This window comes from Berghia stephanieae, chromosome 4 (genome assembly GCF_034508935.2).
Source record: "Berghia stephanieae isolate SIO BIC M18660-M18661 chromosome 4, UCSD_Bste_1.3, whole genome shotgun sequence".
In the NCBI taxonomy this organism is placed as follows: Eukaryota; Metazoa; Mollusca; class Gastropoda; order Nudibranchia; family Aeolidiidae; genus Berghia; species Berghia stephanieae.
Window position 1 is genome coordinate 8,758,662 of NC_088363.1, and position 20,000 is coordinate 8,778,661.

The window sequence follows — 20,000 nt, forward strand, 5'->3', positions numbered from 1 at the left end:
TTGAACAGTTTCATTTGCATCTGTGGTAAAATTTCTGTGTTAGTGTTAAAATACTTTCTAAGTGAAAATAGTGCTCTTCTGGCTGAGTTTGTTACTTCTTGTGTACATTTTGTAAGAGATCCCGATGCGCTAAAATGACAGCCTAGATACTTGAATGACGAGATTACTTCAATACTTTTACCCTGATATGACCATTTGTCTTGTTGCCCCGTTTTCCCTCCCTTTTTAAATACTACGATTTTTGTTTTACTGATATTTAACTTTATTCCCCATTGCATGCAATATTCTTGTAAAGAGTCTAAACCGTTCTGCAAACCCTCTTTTGTTTCACTGATTATTGCCATATCGTCTGCAAACATGAGCAATTTAATTGTAATATCCTGTATTTGTAATCCTATGGAATCGTCACTTAATTTACTTTCAAGATCATTAACAAACAGCGAAAACAAAAGTGGCGAAGTGCTTTCACCCTGTAATAATCCGCTGTTTGATTTAAAAAATTGTTGTTGACCTTTACCTCCTGTGGCCAGCTCAACCTTTGAATACATGTTTCTAAATAGCTTGACAAATTTTGAGCTCACACCGGATTTGATCAATTTTGTAAATAATGCGGATCTGTCAATAAGGTCATATGCTTTTTCATAGTCGATAAACGCACAATGTAGCTTCTTCCCTTTAGATAGCAATATCTCGATAATTCCATGTAGAATAAAATGGCAATCTGCTGTGCTCCTTCCCTTTCTAAATCCATATTGAACCTCGTTTAACACATTCTCTCCCTCCACCCATACATTTAGTCTTTCATTCATCACTCTTGTAAACAGTTTTCCTATACAACTCATTATTGTTATCCCTCTATAATTGTTCACATCTCTTTCATCTCCCTTTTTAAAAATCGGCACAATTCTACCCTGACTCCATATCAAGGGGAAATATTCCAATTCCAGTATCTTATTGAAAATCGATAAAATCAGTAATTTGATTTCTGAAGTTGCATTAATAATAAATTCATTTAACATATTATCCACTCCAGTAGCTTTGCCGCGTTTAAGAGCCTTAATTGCTTTGTGTAGTTCCCCCATCTCGATTGGCTTATCTAAAATGTCTATATCTATAATATTCCTTCCCACATCCTTTTCTACCTCTGCAATCTCCGCCCTACCCATCTCCCCAACCCCTGATTCTTTATTAGCTAAAGTTTTAAAATGGTCGTAGAAGTTTATATCTGGCAGCTCTCTTCGTGATACTGAATTTCTTTTTATTTCCTTCCAAAAGTTCTGGGGTTCATGCTTACTTAAATCCAATAAATGCTGCGCTTTTTTGCGACTGTAATTTCTTTTGTTAATCCTACATACCTTCCTGTATTTATTCCTTTCCTTACACATCAATGTCCTGTTTTCCCCTGTCCCCGTCTCTATAAACTTATGTGCTCGCTCAGTGAATACTTTGCGTTGGATCTGACAAGCTTTGTTATACCATGGTGCTTTCTTTCTTCTCCCTTTCTTTTGTTTATCCCCTCTCCCCTCTATCCTAACTACATGATCTATCCCTGCTTCTGTTAAAATATCTGTTAACTCGACTATATTACCCTCTAATACCTCTGGATCTGTGTTAGTTTGTACCAAATGTATTAGATTTCTCACCTTATTATGACACACTTCTGTATTTAATAATGTAACGTAATTCTCCTTCTTATCCTCTTTCCACTTTGTCAACATAATCCCATCTAAACCGTCACTTACCTCCCGTCTATGCTCACTATTGTTTAATTTCAAAGTAAACGATATTATCTTATGATCTGACATTTCATTTGTTTCGTGGACGTTAAAACCACACACATTTCCTATAACCCGCTTATTGCAAATAACATAGTCGATTGTACTCTCCCCTTTTTTATTGCCAAACGTTGTGCATCCCTTCATTTTATCTTCCCCTGTTCTCCCATTTAATATTGCAAGGTCACATGTGTAACATAATTGGAGTAATTTCAGTCCATAGTCATTTACTTTTTTGTCCTTATTAAAACGTCTAACTGTCATGTCATTACATAAGAAATCTCTTTCACATAAAACATTCTCTACCGAAAGCTCTTCTGTCTGATTCTCTCTAATGTCAACAGTCAAACAATCCTCTCTCTCCGCCGTCCTTGCATTCATGTCTCCTGCTACTATAATCCCTCCCTGATCGGTCACTTTTGTCAATTGATTTAACAGTTCATCAAAACAACTTACATTATCGTCAAAATCGCTACGCGTTGATCTATACGGCCTCATGTAGACAAATAATAAATATACACTTTCATTCCATCCAAAATGTTCCTTATCTAATTTAAAACACATACCATCTTCATACTCCCAATCTACAACGGACACACCCTTTTCCAAACGCTTCCTGAAATAACACACTAACCCACCGAATCCCGTTTGGCCCTTGATTTTCTTTTGCGGTGTTTGCAGAACGGTTCACAGTAGCCATCTAACATTAAATTACTTCTCTCATTCGTCCACGTCTCACTTAACAAAATTACATCAAATTTATAAATACTTTCAACAAATTCAGGACATTCTTTCTTCATTTCCAAACTACCATTGATATTAAAAACACAAAAGGATACATTTGAAAGGTGGCTCCGCGGCGCATCTTCCTATTGTCGATCTGTTGTCGTCGTCGGTCTCACTGTCCGCACTTCCCTGCCGTCCACAATCAGCCTGGCTGGGTATGCTATCCAGGCGTCTCTTCCGGCATTGTTGGCTGCCTTCAAATCCGCCATCAATTGGCGTCTTGCCTCCCGGATCTCAGACGGAAAGTCTTCACTTACTCCAAGTCCAGGAGGCAGATGCTTCCTCCCCAGCTTGACTCGTTGCCTGTCATTGAAGTCAAGGAATTTGGCAATGACAGGCCTTCTTTTGTCACTCGTTCTTCTACCCATCCTGTGCGCTCTTTCTATCACCACCCTTCCTTCCACTTTGCACTTCCGCACCAACTCCGCCACCAGTTCAAAACAATTCTCTCCCTCCCTCTCCTCGACACCGTGAAACACCAAGTTGTTCCTCCTGCTTCTCGCCTCACTCTCAATCGCCCTCGCCTCTAACACCTCCACTCGCCTTCTCAACACCCCCACATCTTCCTTGACAATTCTCGCCTCACTACGTTGCATCTTTACCTCCTCCTCTATCCTGTCTAACTGTAAGAGAGTTAGCTTACAGCAAGTGGGTTTAATGAGTTCATGAATTTTGTATATCTGGTCATTATATTGAATACTAGAAAATTACTTTCTTTGATCGGTGTTACTTGGTATTTGGGGATAAAAGCATTAAGTTATAGTTGGTATTCATCATTTAGGCGTACGATATTATTTGGGCGTAGCGTATTTGTTATTTGGGCGTACGGATTATTTAGGCGTACGACCTTTGATTATTTAGGCGTAAAACTGACCTTTGGTGAAAGGAATTGTGGGACAGTTTAGAATAGGATATAAAACAGTGTGTCTGATCAAACGGGGATCATTCTACCTTTTGATTCTGCATTCAACTTGACCATGAGCTGCACACTTTAAACCTTTTGTGCTCACCATCATTTATTTGCTTTTACGGACTTAGAAATATTCCACGTATATTGAAAATGGTTACTTAGGCAAAATTGACTTTACATGTGGATTGATTTTACGGATTTGGAATTTATGAAACTGATTGAATTATGACCATGCTATTTGATTTGGATTTGGAATTTATCATGAATTTGATTTTGAATTTATCACAAACAAATAAAACTGTAAGAAATGAAACTTGGAATCTGGACTTTTATTTGAATGTCTTGATGTTGTGCATTCAATTATCATCACCGGCCCCTGAACTCTTTCGTCATTATTAACATCTACAACACAACGCAAAGGATAATACTACCATCTATGAAAAACACCACTATGCGATCACAAGCCATTACATATGTGTGCAACTACCCCACATTATGTATCTTATTTGGTGCCGTGACCAGGATTCTTATATATCTTTATTTGGAGCCGTGATACCATGATGTAAAGATGTTATTATTCCGAACCATGGATACACAAGAAATGTATATTGTTGCGGTGTTAACATCTATTGAAGTTTTTGTGAGACTCGAATTTTGAAGTGAAAATTGTGAACAGATAGGAAAATATTTTTATTTGGAAAAGAAAATGAACATCAATTTTGAAGGTGAAGTAGTATAATTTTTTGTAATGAAATGTTGAAAAAAATTATTGAAATTATAGATGATTCCTAAAATTCTGATAAAATACGGTTTTTAAAAAAAAAATTAAACGAAATAATATTGAAATTAAGAACCATAGATGGAACAAGAAAATATATTAAAAACTAAAAGCAATATATTATAGAACGGCAAAATAATAATAATAATAATAATAATAATAATAATAATAATAATAATAATAATAATAATAATAATAATAATAATAATAATAATAATGCATTGATGCTATACGTATTTTATTTAATTAAAAAGAAGAGAGGGAGAGATGAAAATAAAAATTGCAGAATTTAAATGAATATTTTAGTGCGTTTTATTTTTCAAAATAAATGAAAATGCGTTTACTTACAATCAAGCGTTTCGGAATAAATCTTCGAATATTAATTTGTACCGTTAATGGCAATGTTTTGTTAATATCAGTAACAAAGATGTGTCGATTTTTATTTCAATTTTTGTATGTTACTGTTGGAATTACATAAACAGTTGGTCCATTATTTAAGGTTGTTACGTTTTATTTTCTGTCAAAATGACTCAAGAAGACGATGGCAATAAAAACACGTAAATTCTAAGTTTTGATAATTGAAAAATGTCTTATGGTATTTATTGTTATATTACAACATCATTGATTATATTTCTCTCCCGTCAATAGGGATGAATTGGTAGGTTGATATTGACTCTTTGAGATTCATGGGTTCATGACAAAGAGCAAAGTTTTATTTGCTGTTTGTATTCTTGGTAATAAATGTGTGGTTAACGCAGCCAAGTAATCGACAACAGAGCTTATTTAGTTGTGTAATGAGACATGGCGTTATAATAGATTACATAAGACATTTGGATTTTATCACTGGAAATTAAGTTGAAATGATTTATGCGGAATATGAGTCAATCGTTGTCATGTTTTGTTTTGTTTTGAAATGCGTTTCGTCGTAATTTTTTTTAAAGGAGCAATATTCTCAGTATAACGGAATAACGGACTTTTGATTTAAAGTCGGAGAATGAAAAGGAGATAATATAAATACAATGACGGAGTATTAATTATTATGAAAGACTGATGTCTTGTAATTGGAGTTAAAATGTTATTACGGAAGAATAACAAAATATTGAAAATGAATTATCATGTCATGTGAGCTGATAATATTTGTGACACAAGTGGTTAACTTGTTAAGAATCAGCGAATTATAAGTAACCCATACGGTAAAATGCTGTAAATGACGGGTAAATAAGCGCAGTGATGTAAGACGCGGTGATTAAAGTGCACATGATTTAAATTACGAGACGCAGGAATGAGGCGTTCGGGAATATTTTATTTTGCGTTTGATTAAAGCACTTGGTTTAACATTATGAAATGATGCAGAAGGCGGAGAATTTTTATAAATACGATGCGCGTGGTTAAAGCGCACACAATTATCAATGCTATATTAAGAGGCGCGAGATAACGTCGCAATGAGTTATATGAATATTTTTATAAGCCGAGGGCAAAGGCGCGAAACATTGAATTTTTATTGACCAGAGTGTATATCGTTTCTGCAAATATTTTGATTATCATATTTTTCTCCTATAGATTCGCTGTTGTAATTGTAATCAATATTAACTGCGTGGTTTGAATTTAACATTTATATCATAAAGTGTGTAACTGAGTTGAAGAAGAAGTTATGTTCAATTGTCAAATCTTAAGTGTGTAATCAATCGGCAATCAGTTGAAATGGTAGGAAGTGCTACGATAATACGATAACATAAACAAAATCATATTTCATTAAATTAGGGATTTTCTAAGGGGAATAATTCGAGTTAATCAAAGGCAAAGTAGTGTTTGCACTAAAACATGATACAGTCATCACGAAAGAGGACACTTGCAACCATCAGTCATAACGGGAACGCTGATGACAACGACAGAGGCAACTCAAACACAGCCACAACAGGTCTGGAAATGTCTTAATCCCTTTGGTCTATCCACGGATACCTTGAAATGGAGTAACAATCTCGACAACCACTACGTCATTGATACGTCCAGAATCAACACAATCTACAGACTACAAACTACACAGCAACCTCAATTACATCGTACCTTTCAACTTATACAAACTTGACAGAATTCATAAAATAATATCTGTATCAACACAGATTTCTTCCATGAACCTTTTTATATTTACATTCTTTATTGAACAATTGGATTACTTGTATTTACTTCTACGACAACAATACCCAACGATGTACGATGTCAATAATTACATAAACGTTCAAGATACGATTGTTTTTACAAAAATGATGTCCAATTGTGAACAATACTACTTCCATCATATTCAGTGGTGAGCGTATTCAAATTTAAACTTATGTCAATATACAAGTGTGCAGCACCCATATCTACAACTTATAAACATTGAATATTATAATAACGCCTGTCTTAGTATCATTGTAAAAGATAAAGGCTATATATGTATATAAGACAATGCAGGAAAAAGTATCGCAAAACGCCACATGAGCGATTTCCTTGGATTCATTATCGTATGATATTCAACAACCTGCGTTCAAATAACGAAAATATTGTTGACCTTATTCGACCCTACTACATACACTACTAGACTACGTTATTATACATCATCTACCTGGTGTTTGGACTCACGTCACCCACCGGTACTCTACAGATTACATCATCTACCTGGTGTGTACTCACATGCCACCTCATCAAAACTCGATCAACAAACACAGACAATTACAACACACGACCTCTGTCGACTACTACACACGAACTCTGTGTCAACACATGGCTGAGTTCACAACTTTCTTTTGACTTGCTGGATAAGTCAAACTTCATTTAAATTCAAGATCTCGCACACAGTTAATCTTGAATTTTTACAATTTCATCTACAATGAGATTCAACGTATACACAAGACAACCACAAATATCTACGAGGAGAATCGACCCAGATGCCGGAGATGAATGGATTACAGCGACGTCACAAGACCAAGAAACAACCCAACAGGTTAAGCATACGTTTGCTACCTGTAGAGTCTTTTTTCGTCCCAAATTCAAAAGACTCGAACAAATACAACACACTAATTACAAAAGTTGGTCACTTTAGTAACAGCCCACAATCACATACTGTGTTAGATTTTACTTATTTAGTTATTTACACTGTACTAAATATGAATAAGTCGGACAGACTAATGACTGATTATTTACTAAACACTAAATATGTGATGTGAACAAGTCGGACAGACTAATGTCTGATTATTTATTAAACACTAAATAATTGAATGTGAAGACATTATGGTGATAATTCGAAGACATTTACAGAGGAAAAAGTTTTTAATTAATTAACAATAATTAAATTGAATTTATGACACTTGGCCTATTCAGTGACCACAACACACACAACAATGCAACACGTAGACTAGATACAACCACCTCAACTCTTATAGTTGATATATTTTTTTCATTACATGAAAACTCATTCTTAATGGAGACAATGACTTAATTAACAATTACTGACAATTTTTACAGGATGACCATTCTAGAAACGAACGGATTACTGAGAAATGTGACCTCTGATGGATGACCACAAAGAACAATTTGATTTCAATGTAGTTGTAAACTACACCCTCATGACTTAAAAAGCTTAAAAATTGAAACACCAACAATGAACAATGAATGATAATAACTTCAACTTGAATTTTAAAATGATGATAATGCTATTATTATGATTTATTTTTAAATAGTTTTTATTACTAATTGAAATATAATTCTTCGTATTTGAATCTAGATGTCTATAAAACATTATTTGTACCACATATTATAAGTTGGAATTAATGTAATAATGTTGTTTAAATGGAATCATACAATATAAGGGAATGTACAAGGTATTGGTTTTGATATGTCAGTAAATGAGTAGACATACATGGAAGCTGAGATTATCACCCATGTCGTATAGAGTTGAATTTGAGATTGAATAAGACAACGTGAGTATATCACAAATGGAAATTGAACCATTCTTTTTCAAGCAAGAATATGGATATATGATGAAATATGACGGGAATTAACACTTGTATTGCTATGAAGATGGAATTTAAGATGAAAAGATAATTTTTCTTTGAACTTTTAATTAATTGATATTTTACGGTCGATGTTGTAATACCTTAAAAAGTATAATCGATATTTATATATCTAAATTTCAATCATCTTTGGTGTTGGTAAATTTAAATTTTAATCACTTTTAATTGGTCATTATCTCATTATCGATGTTGTAATACTTTAAAAACTATAATCGATATATACATAGATGTTGTAATCAACTTTGATGTTGATTTATCTCAAATTTAAACTTTTTAAAATATTTAACTGGCATACGTGTTGTCATGTTGATAAACTATTTCTTACATTTTATTATCTAATTCTAATTAGACGTTGCTTATAGATTGATCTCTTACTGATTTTTTTAAAAAATTGAAATTGTTTTTAACTCAATTTAAATTCTAAGAAAGGGGCGTATGTAAGAGAGTTAGCTTACAGCAAGTGGGTTTAATGAGTTCATGAATTTTGTATATCTGGTCATTATATTGAATACTAGAAAATTACTTTCTTTGATCGGTGTTACTTGGTATTTGGGGATAAAAGCATTAAGTTATAGTTGGTATTCATCATTTAGGCGTACGATATTATTTGGGCGTAGCGTATTTGTTATTTGGGCGTACGGATTATTTAGGCGTACGACCTTTGATTATTTAGGCGTAAAACTGACCTTTGGTGAAAGGAATTGTGGGACAGTTTAGAATAGGATATAAAACAGTGTGTCTGATCAAACGGGGATCATTCTACCTTTTGATTCTGCATTCAACTTGACCATGAGCTGCACACTTTAAACCTTTTGTGCTCACCATCATTTATTTGCTTTTACGGACTTAGAAATATTCCACGTATATTGAAAATGGTTACTTAGGCAAAATTGACTTTACATGTGGATTGATTTTACGGATTTGGAATTTATGAAACTGATTGAATTATGACCATGCTATTTGATTTGGATTTGGAATTTATCATGAATTTGATTTTGAATTTATCACAAACAAATAAAACTGTAAGAAATGAAACTTGGAATCTGGACTTTTATTTGAATGTCTTGATGTTGTGCATTCAATTATCATCACCGGCCCCTGAACTCTTTCGTCATTATTAACATCTACAACACAACGCAAAGGATAATACTACCATCTATGAAAAACACCACTATGCGATCACAAGCCATTACATATGTGTGCAACTACCCCACATAACCTCTCCTCTTGTCCTTTCATATTTTCTAATATCCTGTCCATTTGATCTTTAATGGTACTGAGTTGTCCCAACACCGCTAAAACCGAGCTAACGCTGTCTTTAACTCCATCAATTACATTCCTCAATTCTATGAATTCCCTTCTCAACTCACACATCTCGTCAGTAACACTCGGTAGATCGTCGCTACCCCCTCTTAATCTCTTTGCATTGGAAGCTGGGGTAGACATGGTTTGGTTACTTATTATCAAATATGTACGTTGAAGAGAGAGAGAAGGTTGGGGGGGGTTACGGTTGGGAGAAAACAGTTCACGATTCTTGTCACAGAGTGACAAAACAAACAGTGACCCGGAATGTTTACACAAAAATCACAATCCAGATAATCAAAACAACCAGGGTTTACAGGTGAACAGCGACGATGATACGGTGATATTGAATAATAATAATAATACAATGATGAGATGATTTAATGTCTCGAATGGTGAAATAATGGCAGAATGACTGAATATATATATATATATATATATATATATATATATATATATATATATAATATACATTTTTTTCATTTATATTGTCCTTGGTGACCCAAAGTAACCATAATTGAATTTAAAACAGCAGACAAAAATGAATGTCCGAACGCAATTATGGGCTTACAACAACGTGTACAAATGCAGGACTGACATCCGAAGTCACCTATGGGCTTGGTGAAACATCGTTCTAATGGACAATATTTTGCGTCATTTTTTGGGATTTCCATTACAACAATGGGCCCATAACGAATTGGGTTACCTGGCCTTCAAATATCAGCACATCGGTTTACATTACTATTGTTGTAATGAAAAATTATTGCGTTGGTTTGAGAGTATGTATTTCCATTAAAACAATTTGAGTTATCTGACAAAAACGATAAACAAATAAGCACTCACACACACAAACACACACACACACACACACACACACACACACTTACAGCCACAGCGTGGTATCCTCTCCTGGCCTGGCCGGCATAAGGGCACCGTATCTTCCTTCAAGGATAAATCGCATCACCTCTCTCTCAGCTTCATCGAACTACAAATGGAATATTGGTATAACATAGAAAGTTGAAAAAAATCAACATTATCAAAAAGAAAGGTCAATGAATTATACGAAAGAAACCCACAACAAACCATTAATTCATTAAAGGACAATTACTAGTAAACTTTATTTTAATTTGAATGTTTGAATTACATTTTTTCCATGGAAACGGTTCTTTCCTCACCGTACTCATGTGTAAATGAGTGTCTGGCCGATAACAGCGGTGTTACTGTGGGAAAACATGGTAATATCGCCTAATGTTGATGTAGGCTAGAAATATCTTGTAAAGCGTTTTGGGGTCTTAGTGGATATTGTGCTATATAAATATTCATGTTTATTTTTTAAAGAGAGAGAGAGCATATAATATTATTTGCATGTATCGCAGTAATTACCAATAAAAATCCCATGGTCTTGTTTGGTCCCCTTGGTTTGAATCGGTTGTTGGGAGCCATCATAGTCGGAAAATCGTCCAAGGATTTTAGTCTGGCCAAGAACGCGTCTTCCTTGGCCATGGACAAATACCAGCCTGGAAAATGTCAATAATAAAATGTGACACAACCATAATAGTCGGAAAATCATTGGATCGGAAGGTCCTGGGTTCAAGCCTCGCTCGGAGAAGGATATTTACTCACATTCTCTCACCGTATTCAGGTGTAAAATGAGTACCTGGCCGTTAACAGCGTTGTCTCTGTTCGAAAAAATTGGAACATCGCCTAACAGGCGTCGTGTCCCGTCCTAAATGTTAACTGTTGCTGTTGGCCAGGGGCCCCTTGAAAAGCGCTTTGAGCACATTTAGTGGATATTGCGCTATATAATTATAAAAGCTCATTTTTAAAGCTCATAAAAAATCATCTAGGGATTTCAGTCTGGCCAAGACGCGTCTTCCTTGGCCATGGACAGATACCAGCCTGGAAAATTTCAATAATAAAATGTGACACAAGTCATAATAGTCGGAAAATCATCCAGAGATTTCAGTCTGGCCAAGAAGGCCTGGAAACAAAGAAAATGGGTACATTTTAATCTACATGCTGTCTAGAACTTTTTAACATGTGTGATCAGAATGTATAAAATTCAAAACAGATTTATCATGTTTTTCTCCTCTGGATATACTTTTATGCTCGTAGGAGAAGTATTCCATAAGGGCGTCCGCCATTGTTCCGATAGTTTAGAACCAGTTACTAAGTTACGTCATTCCTATTGTTTACTTACCATCAAAGCAGTTGACAGGATAGTTGGCCAACACACCACCGTCTACATACACGTCTGTAACTCCATGATTGTCATAATGCATAGCAGAGAACACACCTACACAACGTGATAGAAAAACGTCTGATAATTCTTATATACATATTTGTACGGCTATGTGGTCTATTGGGATGAAACTCATCTCCCGATCGGAAGGTCCTGGGTTTGAGCCCCGCTCTGAGCGGCTGATGGTTGAGTCATTTAGAAAATGTTCTTTACTTATATTCTCTCACAGTAGCCAGTTGTAAAATGAGTACCTGGTCTTTAACAGCATTGTCTCTGTAGGGACAAAATGTAATAGTAAAATCGCCTAACAGGCGTCACGTCTCGTCCTACGTGTTAAGCGTTGCTCTTGGCTCGGGACATTCTTGTAAAGCGCTTTGAGTACATTTTGTGGATATTGCACTGTAAAAATGTTCTTTTATTTTAGTGCACTCATTGTCAACATACAACAAAGTTGAAGATGATGAGCCTCCTTAGCGTAACTAGTCAATATTTAAAATGCGGCTATGTGGTCTAGTGGTATGACACTCGCTTTCGGATCGGAGGATCCTGGGTTCAAGCCTCGCTCGGCCCATTTTTGAGCCCATGGAGAAGGCTCTTTACTCACATTATCTCATCGTACTCAAATGAGTACCTGGCCGTTAACATCGTTGTCTCTCTCCGAAAAAAAAATTGTAATATAGTAGCCTAACAGGTGTCATGTCCCGTCCTACATGTTAAAAGTTGCTGTTGGCCAGGGACCCCTTGTAAAGGGCTTTGAGCACGTTTAGTGGATATTGCTCTATATAAATGTTCAATCTTTAAAAAAAAACTGTGGAGCATATTCAGAATGAGCCTTTATAAGTACGAAAATGCGGAAGACCACAGGGAGATGCCCCGAGTCCAAATCATTGTAAGCAAATATTTTAAAATGATTAACTGCTGTTGTGCACTCTGTTGTGCGTATTTAAGACGAGGATGATTCATTATGATGTTGGTAATGGTTGGATGGTGGTGGTGATAGTGGTAGTGGAGATTGTGGTAATGATGAATATGATGATGATGATGATGATGATGATGATGATGATGATGATAATGATGATGATAATGAGAATGAAGATGACGATGACAATGGTCGTGATGGTGGCGATGCTGCTGCTGCTGATTCTGCTGCTGCTGATGATGATGGTGATGATGGTGATGATTATGATGATGATGATGATGATGATGATGACGAGAGCATTGGTGATGGTCGTTTTATCTTACCTGGGATAGCCATAGTCATTCGTAAAGCATCCCTAATTGGCATATTTGGTGTGGTTTTTGGGTGGCAGTATTGGGCAGTCATTAGATTTAGATTTGTGGCCACAATGCACAGTTCCATGCCTCTTAGTTTGTACAGCTGGTAGAAAAAAAATAATGATATTGTGGCTTCATTAGTAGATAAACATTCCACCCCAAAAACTTTGCCTTATATGATTTTGATCATCTTCTCAAGACCGGAAGGAATATTCTTAAAAATCCTGTGCCTAAAATGACTCTGTATTCACAATATTGCCTCCTCTTGCCTCTTTCAATAAAAGAATTCCTATCCCGTTTTTGTTTGTTTGTTTTTTTCCAATATCGGGATAATTAGCCAGATTCCAAAAAGAAATATTGTAAGAGTGTAAGGGCTAACCCACACCAGAGACTGACTCCGACGACCCAGCACTGCCGTCCTCTGCCGTATAAAGACGTCGGGAACGGACAAAATACTAAGAATAAAGAGAAGAGCCACTAGACCTACCCATACCAAGCTCGAAAAATAAACCCAAACGACAGAGGACGTTGGGTGCTTGGTATGGGTCAGTATAGCGGCTCTTCTCTTTATTCTTAGTATTTTGTCTGTGCCAGACGTCTTTATCCGGAAGACGTCAGAGGACGGCAGTGCCGGGTCGTCGGAGTCTGTATCTGGTGTGATAAGAGTCGTATATTCTCACCTCATAGAAAGTTGTATCAGGATCTCCAGTCTTATCTTCTATAGCTTTACCAAACCATTCGTGGATTTTATTGCCGGGATTCCATCCAAAACTCATCAACAGGTTGGGCAGGAGACTGAAATAGCCACAGGAATGGTCTGCAGAATAAATTGTTGGAACATGATCTCATCAATATTGGTATAATATTATGGAATCCGTCTCATGTGTTGGATTGACGAGGCAATGGAAACTGACATTATAGAAGGAACAAAATTGACTTCACTCTGCTCTCTGTAATTGTTTTCAGACATCCCTTTTGTGATTAATACTCACTAAATTCTATCAACCAGACGATAAATAGTATGCGCTTGGTTTAGAATCTCACAATATTGCCATCCAGAAATATAACGAATCGACACATAAAACTATGTGTAATCTTAAACGTTTATAGTCTGATTCGGACAATTTAGTGAGATTTACTCATAAACGCAGATGGCAAAAAACAATAGCAAAGACTTGAGGGACGTCAACTTTATTCTATAGACAGAATGAAGTTGACATCACTCGGGTCTTTGTTATTGTATTTTGCCATCCGCATTTATGAGTAATTCTTACTAAATTGAAGTAACCAGACTATTAACGTTCAAGGTTACACACACAGTTTTGTGTGTTGGCTGGAGGATGTTTTGAGTAAATTACCTAGCATCAATAGTCAATAAAATGAATCCTGGGTTTATATGCTCTCATTATGGCGGATAAAAAAATACAATTCCTTTCTTTGGAAGACACTAGTTTTACATCGTTGTAATGGACAATACTTTGCGTCATTTTTTGGTGATTTCCATCACAACAAAGAGCCCCTAATAATGTGGGTTATCAGACCTGCAAATAAGTACACATCGAATAAGGACCAAAATTGCGTCCGGTTATGAGACCTGCAAATATGTCCACGTCGGTCTTTAGCCATGTTACGTTTTGTCATTCAATTAATGAGTCTTAACAATATAATAATAGCCCACGCATTTCTTTCCTAACGAAAAAGTTTCTGCATGAAGCTCTAAGAAATAAAAAAAGAAACTACGGCGAGTGGAATAGAAGCCTCCATTTAATCAGTATTAAGTGTTCTATTTCAAATTGGGCTTCCTGACAAAGTCGCATTCTATTACCTTTTCCATCGTTATTTTGATTACTCACTTTAACAACTCCATTCTCACATCTATCATTCGTCTATAGTGTTTGATTCATCGTGTTTTGTTGATAAATGGGAAACCCGAAACGTTCACATTATGTGTCTTCAGCCATTTAATTGAAGCTTTTATTACAACTCCGATTGTTAGTTACGCAATTTTATATAATAGTAACAAGAAAAATTAGGGGAAAACAAGTTGAACTGTTAGAGGGTTAAAATCTTCGTGCATAAAGTATTAATAGGCCTGATAATCGAACGCTATACTGGGCCTGATTTGAAGTGATAGATACTCTTTTGCATTGGTTTCAGAGTATTTACATTACAACAATGAGCCCATAACATGTTGGGTTACCCGACCTGCAAAGAAGTACACGTCGGTTTAAATCCAATGACTAACTCACCTAGAAAAACGGACTCAATATCCTGAGACAAGAATTCCAGGACCTCCTCGGCTGTGTACCCCAAGGCTACCAGTGCCGCAGTGATGGCGCCAGCGCTTGCTCCGCCAATTCTTTTGATCTGCTTCATCATTCCCAGTTCTTCCAAGCACTTTAAAAATGAAAAAAAATCTGTTTTATGAATTGTAATTTGAAAAAAAATGAAAGATAATAAGGATTTACTATAAGGTGAATGTGGTTATCACAGATTTTGTCTCTTAGTTGTAACCAACACAGTGAATACTTTTAAGAAGACAGAACATTTTTTTAAGGGCTCGAGGATTTCTACGAGTGAACAAAACTCACGAAATCACACAAATCATTTTAAAAACAAGCCTTAACACTGTCTGAGATACTAGTAGTCTCGTTTGGAGAGTTCATTGTAACTTTTCTTTGTCGACAAAGGGACTTAAATTGGTAGATAATGCATTCACTCAATAGATATCCGGGATGTACTTTTTTGCAACCCAAAGGTTCCAGATTGTTATGAGCTCATTACTGTACTGCGGCTATGTGGTCTAGTAGAATGACGCTAGCCTTCGGATCAGAAAGTTCAGGGTTTTAGACCCGCTCTGAGCGGTGTATTGTTGAGTCCTTGGAAAAGGCTCTTTACCCACATTCTCTGACCGTACTCAGGTGTAAAATGAGTACCTTGTCGTTAACAGCCTTGTTTCTATGTGGAAAAAAAATTATAATGCATAACATGTGTCATATCTCGTCCTCCGTGTTAAGTGTTGCTGTTAGCTAGGGACCTCTTGTTAAGCGTTTTAAGCACGTTTAGTGGATATTGCTATAGGTAATATATAACTGTTAAAGTTTTTACGTCCTTTATAAAATTGTGCTTACTCTGCTTTTGCTCAATGCGTAACTTGTGCATTTTGTTGCTTATGATATCAATTGTAAAAGTAACTGCAATTTTGTTGTGTTAAACATTAACTAAAATCCAAAAGAAAAAATTATCACACAAACATCGGATGTCACAGTGAAAAGGTCATAGCCATCGAGTCAAAAGGTGTTATTTGTGAATCATCCAGTCAAAACGATACTTTGTCGGGATGAATTGATACTAATCTGTCAGAAGCTGTGGACTTTGATAAGTAATGAAACAAACATGAATATCAGAAAAGTGAGTGGAGCAGGCACTTATGTTGATAATAACAAGAAATGGAGTGAGTAGGAAAGTGCCAGAAGACTACAGAAAATAAAAATTTCGATGGGGGCTCGAACCCCTCGTCTTTACTTATACGACAACTCCGCCTGGCCGGGGAGAGCGTGACTCTACTTTGTGAGTTATCCAATGAATATCACAGCTTGAAAAAAAGAACAAAATATCAAACACGGATCTATCCGGGCTCAAAATCCTTCTTCAGCTAACAAGACAACAGAAACAACAACAACAACAACAACAACAAAACACTAGATCAACGGTCTATCTGATTAGTAATGTATTCGTGTTGTTATTGTTTTGGGTTTTTTTGGTTGTTGGCGAAGAAGGGTTTTGAGTCCGAAACGTTTCTTGTTACGTTTTTTTTTTTTTTTTGAAGCTGTTAAATTAAGTTTTTTTTTATTAATTCCTATGTCTAGATGATTTGGATAATTGAAAAAATATTTTATAATCAAATACTGTGAGACTCAGATTAAGACTTCATGTTTCATTGATGAGAATACGTTGGTTTATTAATCCATAATTCATTAAAGTGACCAAAATAAAAAATATTGAAAAAATAATTCGCCAAAGATTTCACATATTAGCTGGTTATCTTAACTGATTTTTATTTTTAATTTTTTTTTTTTAATTTTTGTTCAGCCTTAAATGATGCTGTTTTGAGGCGATGGGTCACATTTTAAACGGTGTGAATAGTTCAAGCTATGGATTCAAAACAAGTTTAACATTTGACTAGCATTTCAACGGAGACAATAAACGTGGACATGGTGTAATAAACGAGACAGCTGAATATAATCATTTATCTCATTGTGTTCACATGTTTAGTTTACGAGTCGAATAACGGATATAATTTCTTTTTCTGCTTGTAAGCCATGTGGTAAAAGCAGGCGAAATTGAAATAAAATTGGTTGAGGAAGATACTGAAGATATTCTGGCCTCAAATCATCACAATGGACATCAGTTAATTTCTTCGTTTACACGCTCAATTATTGTTGTCACTATCAAATTAAGAAACAAGGGAGCGTGCTCTTGTTTAAGAAAAAGATCTGAACAAGTGTGTAGGAAAGGTGCCAGGCTAAACAAATAAGACAACATACAAGAAAATAAACCATCTCCAAAAATACACACACACACACACACACACACACACATTTTTACCTTTTATGTTTTAACGATAATGATAATCTAATACATATAACATATTTCGTGTTTACTTGAAGAAGGCCAAGGGCCGAATCGTCTTTTGTTTTGTGTTGTTCCCTTATATATGAGTCATATAGTCACTTTATCTTTCTCTCCATCAAAGGATGACTCCAGGTTAGATCATTACGGTCAGACGTGCTACCATTACTCATTATGTGTAATGGTAGCTCTGACCGGTAATCAGAAGGTTTGAGGTTCGATCCCCAGTCGAGGTAGACTAATATTTTGGGATGTTTTTTTTTCTTGTATTTTTCTCTCTTGCTTTGTCTGACCTTTTGTACACACTTGTTCAGATCTTATATTGTTGTTGTCACTTCGCCTACAAATTAGGATAACCCTTCCTGTCTTGGAAGAATCAATTATTGAGCGTCTAAATGGGACAAAACAGCGACTTGATGAAGAGAACATGAATAGAACCTATATTTTTGTGAAGAGAAGAAGATGGAGGCGGACTGGCCATGTCCTACAGATGAACCATGATGCTATACCAATAGTCTTCTTCAGATGGACTCCACATGGAGCTGGGGGAAATGGAGACTCTTGGAGACACCGAGAAAGACCCTGGAGTGTAACATGAAGGCCCAGAAGTGGACGCGGGGACAAAATTTGTCAAAAATTGTAGCAGATGGGCAGCTGAAGCATTAGGATGATGGAGATCTACTGTGTCGGCCTTGTGGGTAACAGAAGCAATAGGATGATGGAGATCTACTGTGTCGGCCTTATGGGTAACGGAAGCATTAGGATGATGGAGATCTACTGTGTCGGCCTTGTGGGTAACAGAAGCATTAGGATAATGGAGATCCACTGTGTCGGCCTTGTGGGTAACAGAAGCATTAGGATGATGGAGATCTACTTTGTAGGACTTATGGGTAACTGAAGCATTAGGATGATGGAGATCTACTGTGTCGGCCTTGTGGGTAACTGAAGCATTAGGATGATGGAGATCTACTGTGTCGGCCTTATGGGTAACTGAAGCATTAGGATGATGGAGATCTACTGTGTCGGCCTTGTGGGTAACAGAAGCATTAGGATGATGGATATCTACTGTGTCGGCCTTATGGGTAACTGAAACATTAGGATGATGGAGATCTACTGTGTCGGCCTTATGGGTAACTGAAGCATTCGGATGATGGATATCTACTGTGTCGGCCTTATGGGTAACTGAAGCATTAGGATGATGGATATCTACTGTGTCGGCCTTATGGGTAACAGAAGCATTAGGATGATGGAGATCTACTGTGTCGGCCTTATGGGTAACTGAAACATTAGGATGATGGAGATCTACTGTGTCGGCCTTGTGGGTAACGGAAGCATTAGGATGATGGAGATCTACTGTGTCGGCCTTATGGACAGCTGAATCATCAGGATGATTATTGTAAATTGTATCCCTGAAGTCAAATACTTAATTTTGGGGTTTGGTTTTGATATTCTACTTAATTTCGTCACAATGGGTTATTTTTTGTCCAGGTGATTTGGGCGATACGAAGTGATGATAGTATAGTCTAAAATATGAACCTTTGGTGATTTTTATTTTTAAATATTGACTGACATAGTTAGGTGTGGTTTATCAATCTTTACCTTAACAACTGTAAGAAAATCGCCACATTTGTCTGAGGTCCAATAGGTTTTTTTCAGGTATTATTCTTTCTACCATGTTTAGCACTGTTTTATGAAATATTTTTCAGATCATTCATCCTCAATGAAAATATTGTTTTAAACTCAACTTTTATAGGTTAGACAAAAGTTCGACCATAAAGAAGTAATCTACCAAAGCTATCAGGCTTAGGAGCCGGAGTTTATCCCGTTTTCTATTGGGTGAAACGGACAATAGCATTTCTTGATTTCATTTGGACCGGACAACAGTATATCTCAAAGAACTTTCCGCCAGATCTAATAGACCCAGCTATTCAATCACTGTTGGGTAGTAAGAGGTCCGGGGGTGTGGGGGTGGGGGGTGGGAGGGGTGTCAGAAAATAATCCCGACTGCACCCGATTTCCGTTCCTTTGCTTGTGAATCGAGTGATCTACCAATTGAGCTAGCGGGACCCCCATGCCAACTTTCAATCTCGACATTATACCGATTTTTTTACCTTGACGGATCCCACGTAAGCCAATCCCTTGTTGCCCCCTCCCTCCATCACGATGTTCTCAAACGGGTACTCCACGGTTGAAGGGTCAATACACAGTACTGCCGACAGGTTTTCGTCAATGAAGGAGTTGGTTCGAAGGA

At 36.4% G+C, this 20,000-nt stretch overlaps 1 protein-coding gene across 1 annotated transcript in view; it reads right to left on the reverse strand.

Annotated features, from left to right (window-relative positions):
• LOC144969991 (uncharacterized) overlaps window positions 1-20,000 on the reverse strand; it is a 47,126-nt gene that overhangs the window by 20,230 nt on the left and 6,896 nt on the right. Inside the window, exons 4-10 of the mRNA XM_078909119.1 lie at window positions 19,861-20,000; window positions 15,367-15,514; window positions 13,798-13,934; window positions 13,085-13,220; window positions 11,801-11,896; window positions 10,984-11,117; window positions 10,488-10,585 (exon numbers count right to left, since the gene is read on the reverse strand). The exon at window positions 19,861-20,000 is cut by the window's right edge and continues 36 nt beyond it. Of these exons, the coding sequence (XP_078765245.1) occupies window positions 10,488-10,585; window positions 10,984-11,117; window positions 11,801-11,896; window positions 13,085-13,220; window positions 13,798-13,934; window positions 15,367-15,514; window positions 19,861-20,000 (889 nt within the window). The remainder of the gene's footprint in view (window positions 1-10,487; window positions 10,586-10,983; window positions 11,118-11,800; window positions 11,897-13,084; window positions 13,221-13,797; window positions 13,935-15,366; window positions 15,515-19,860) is intronic.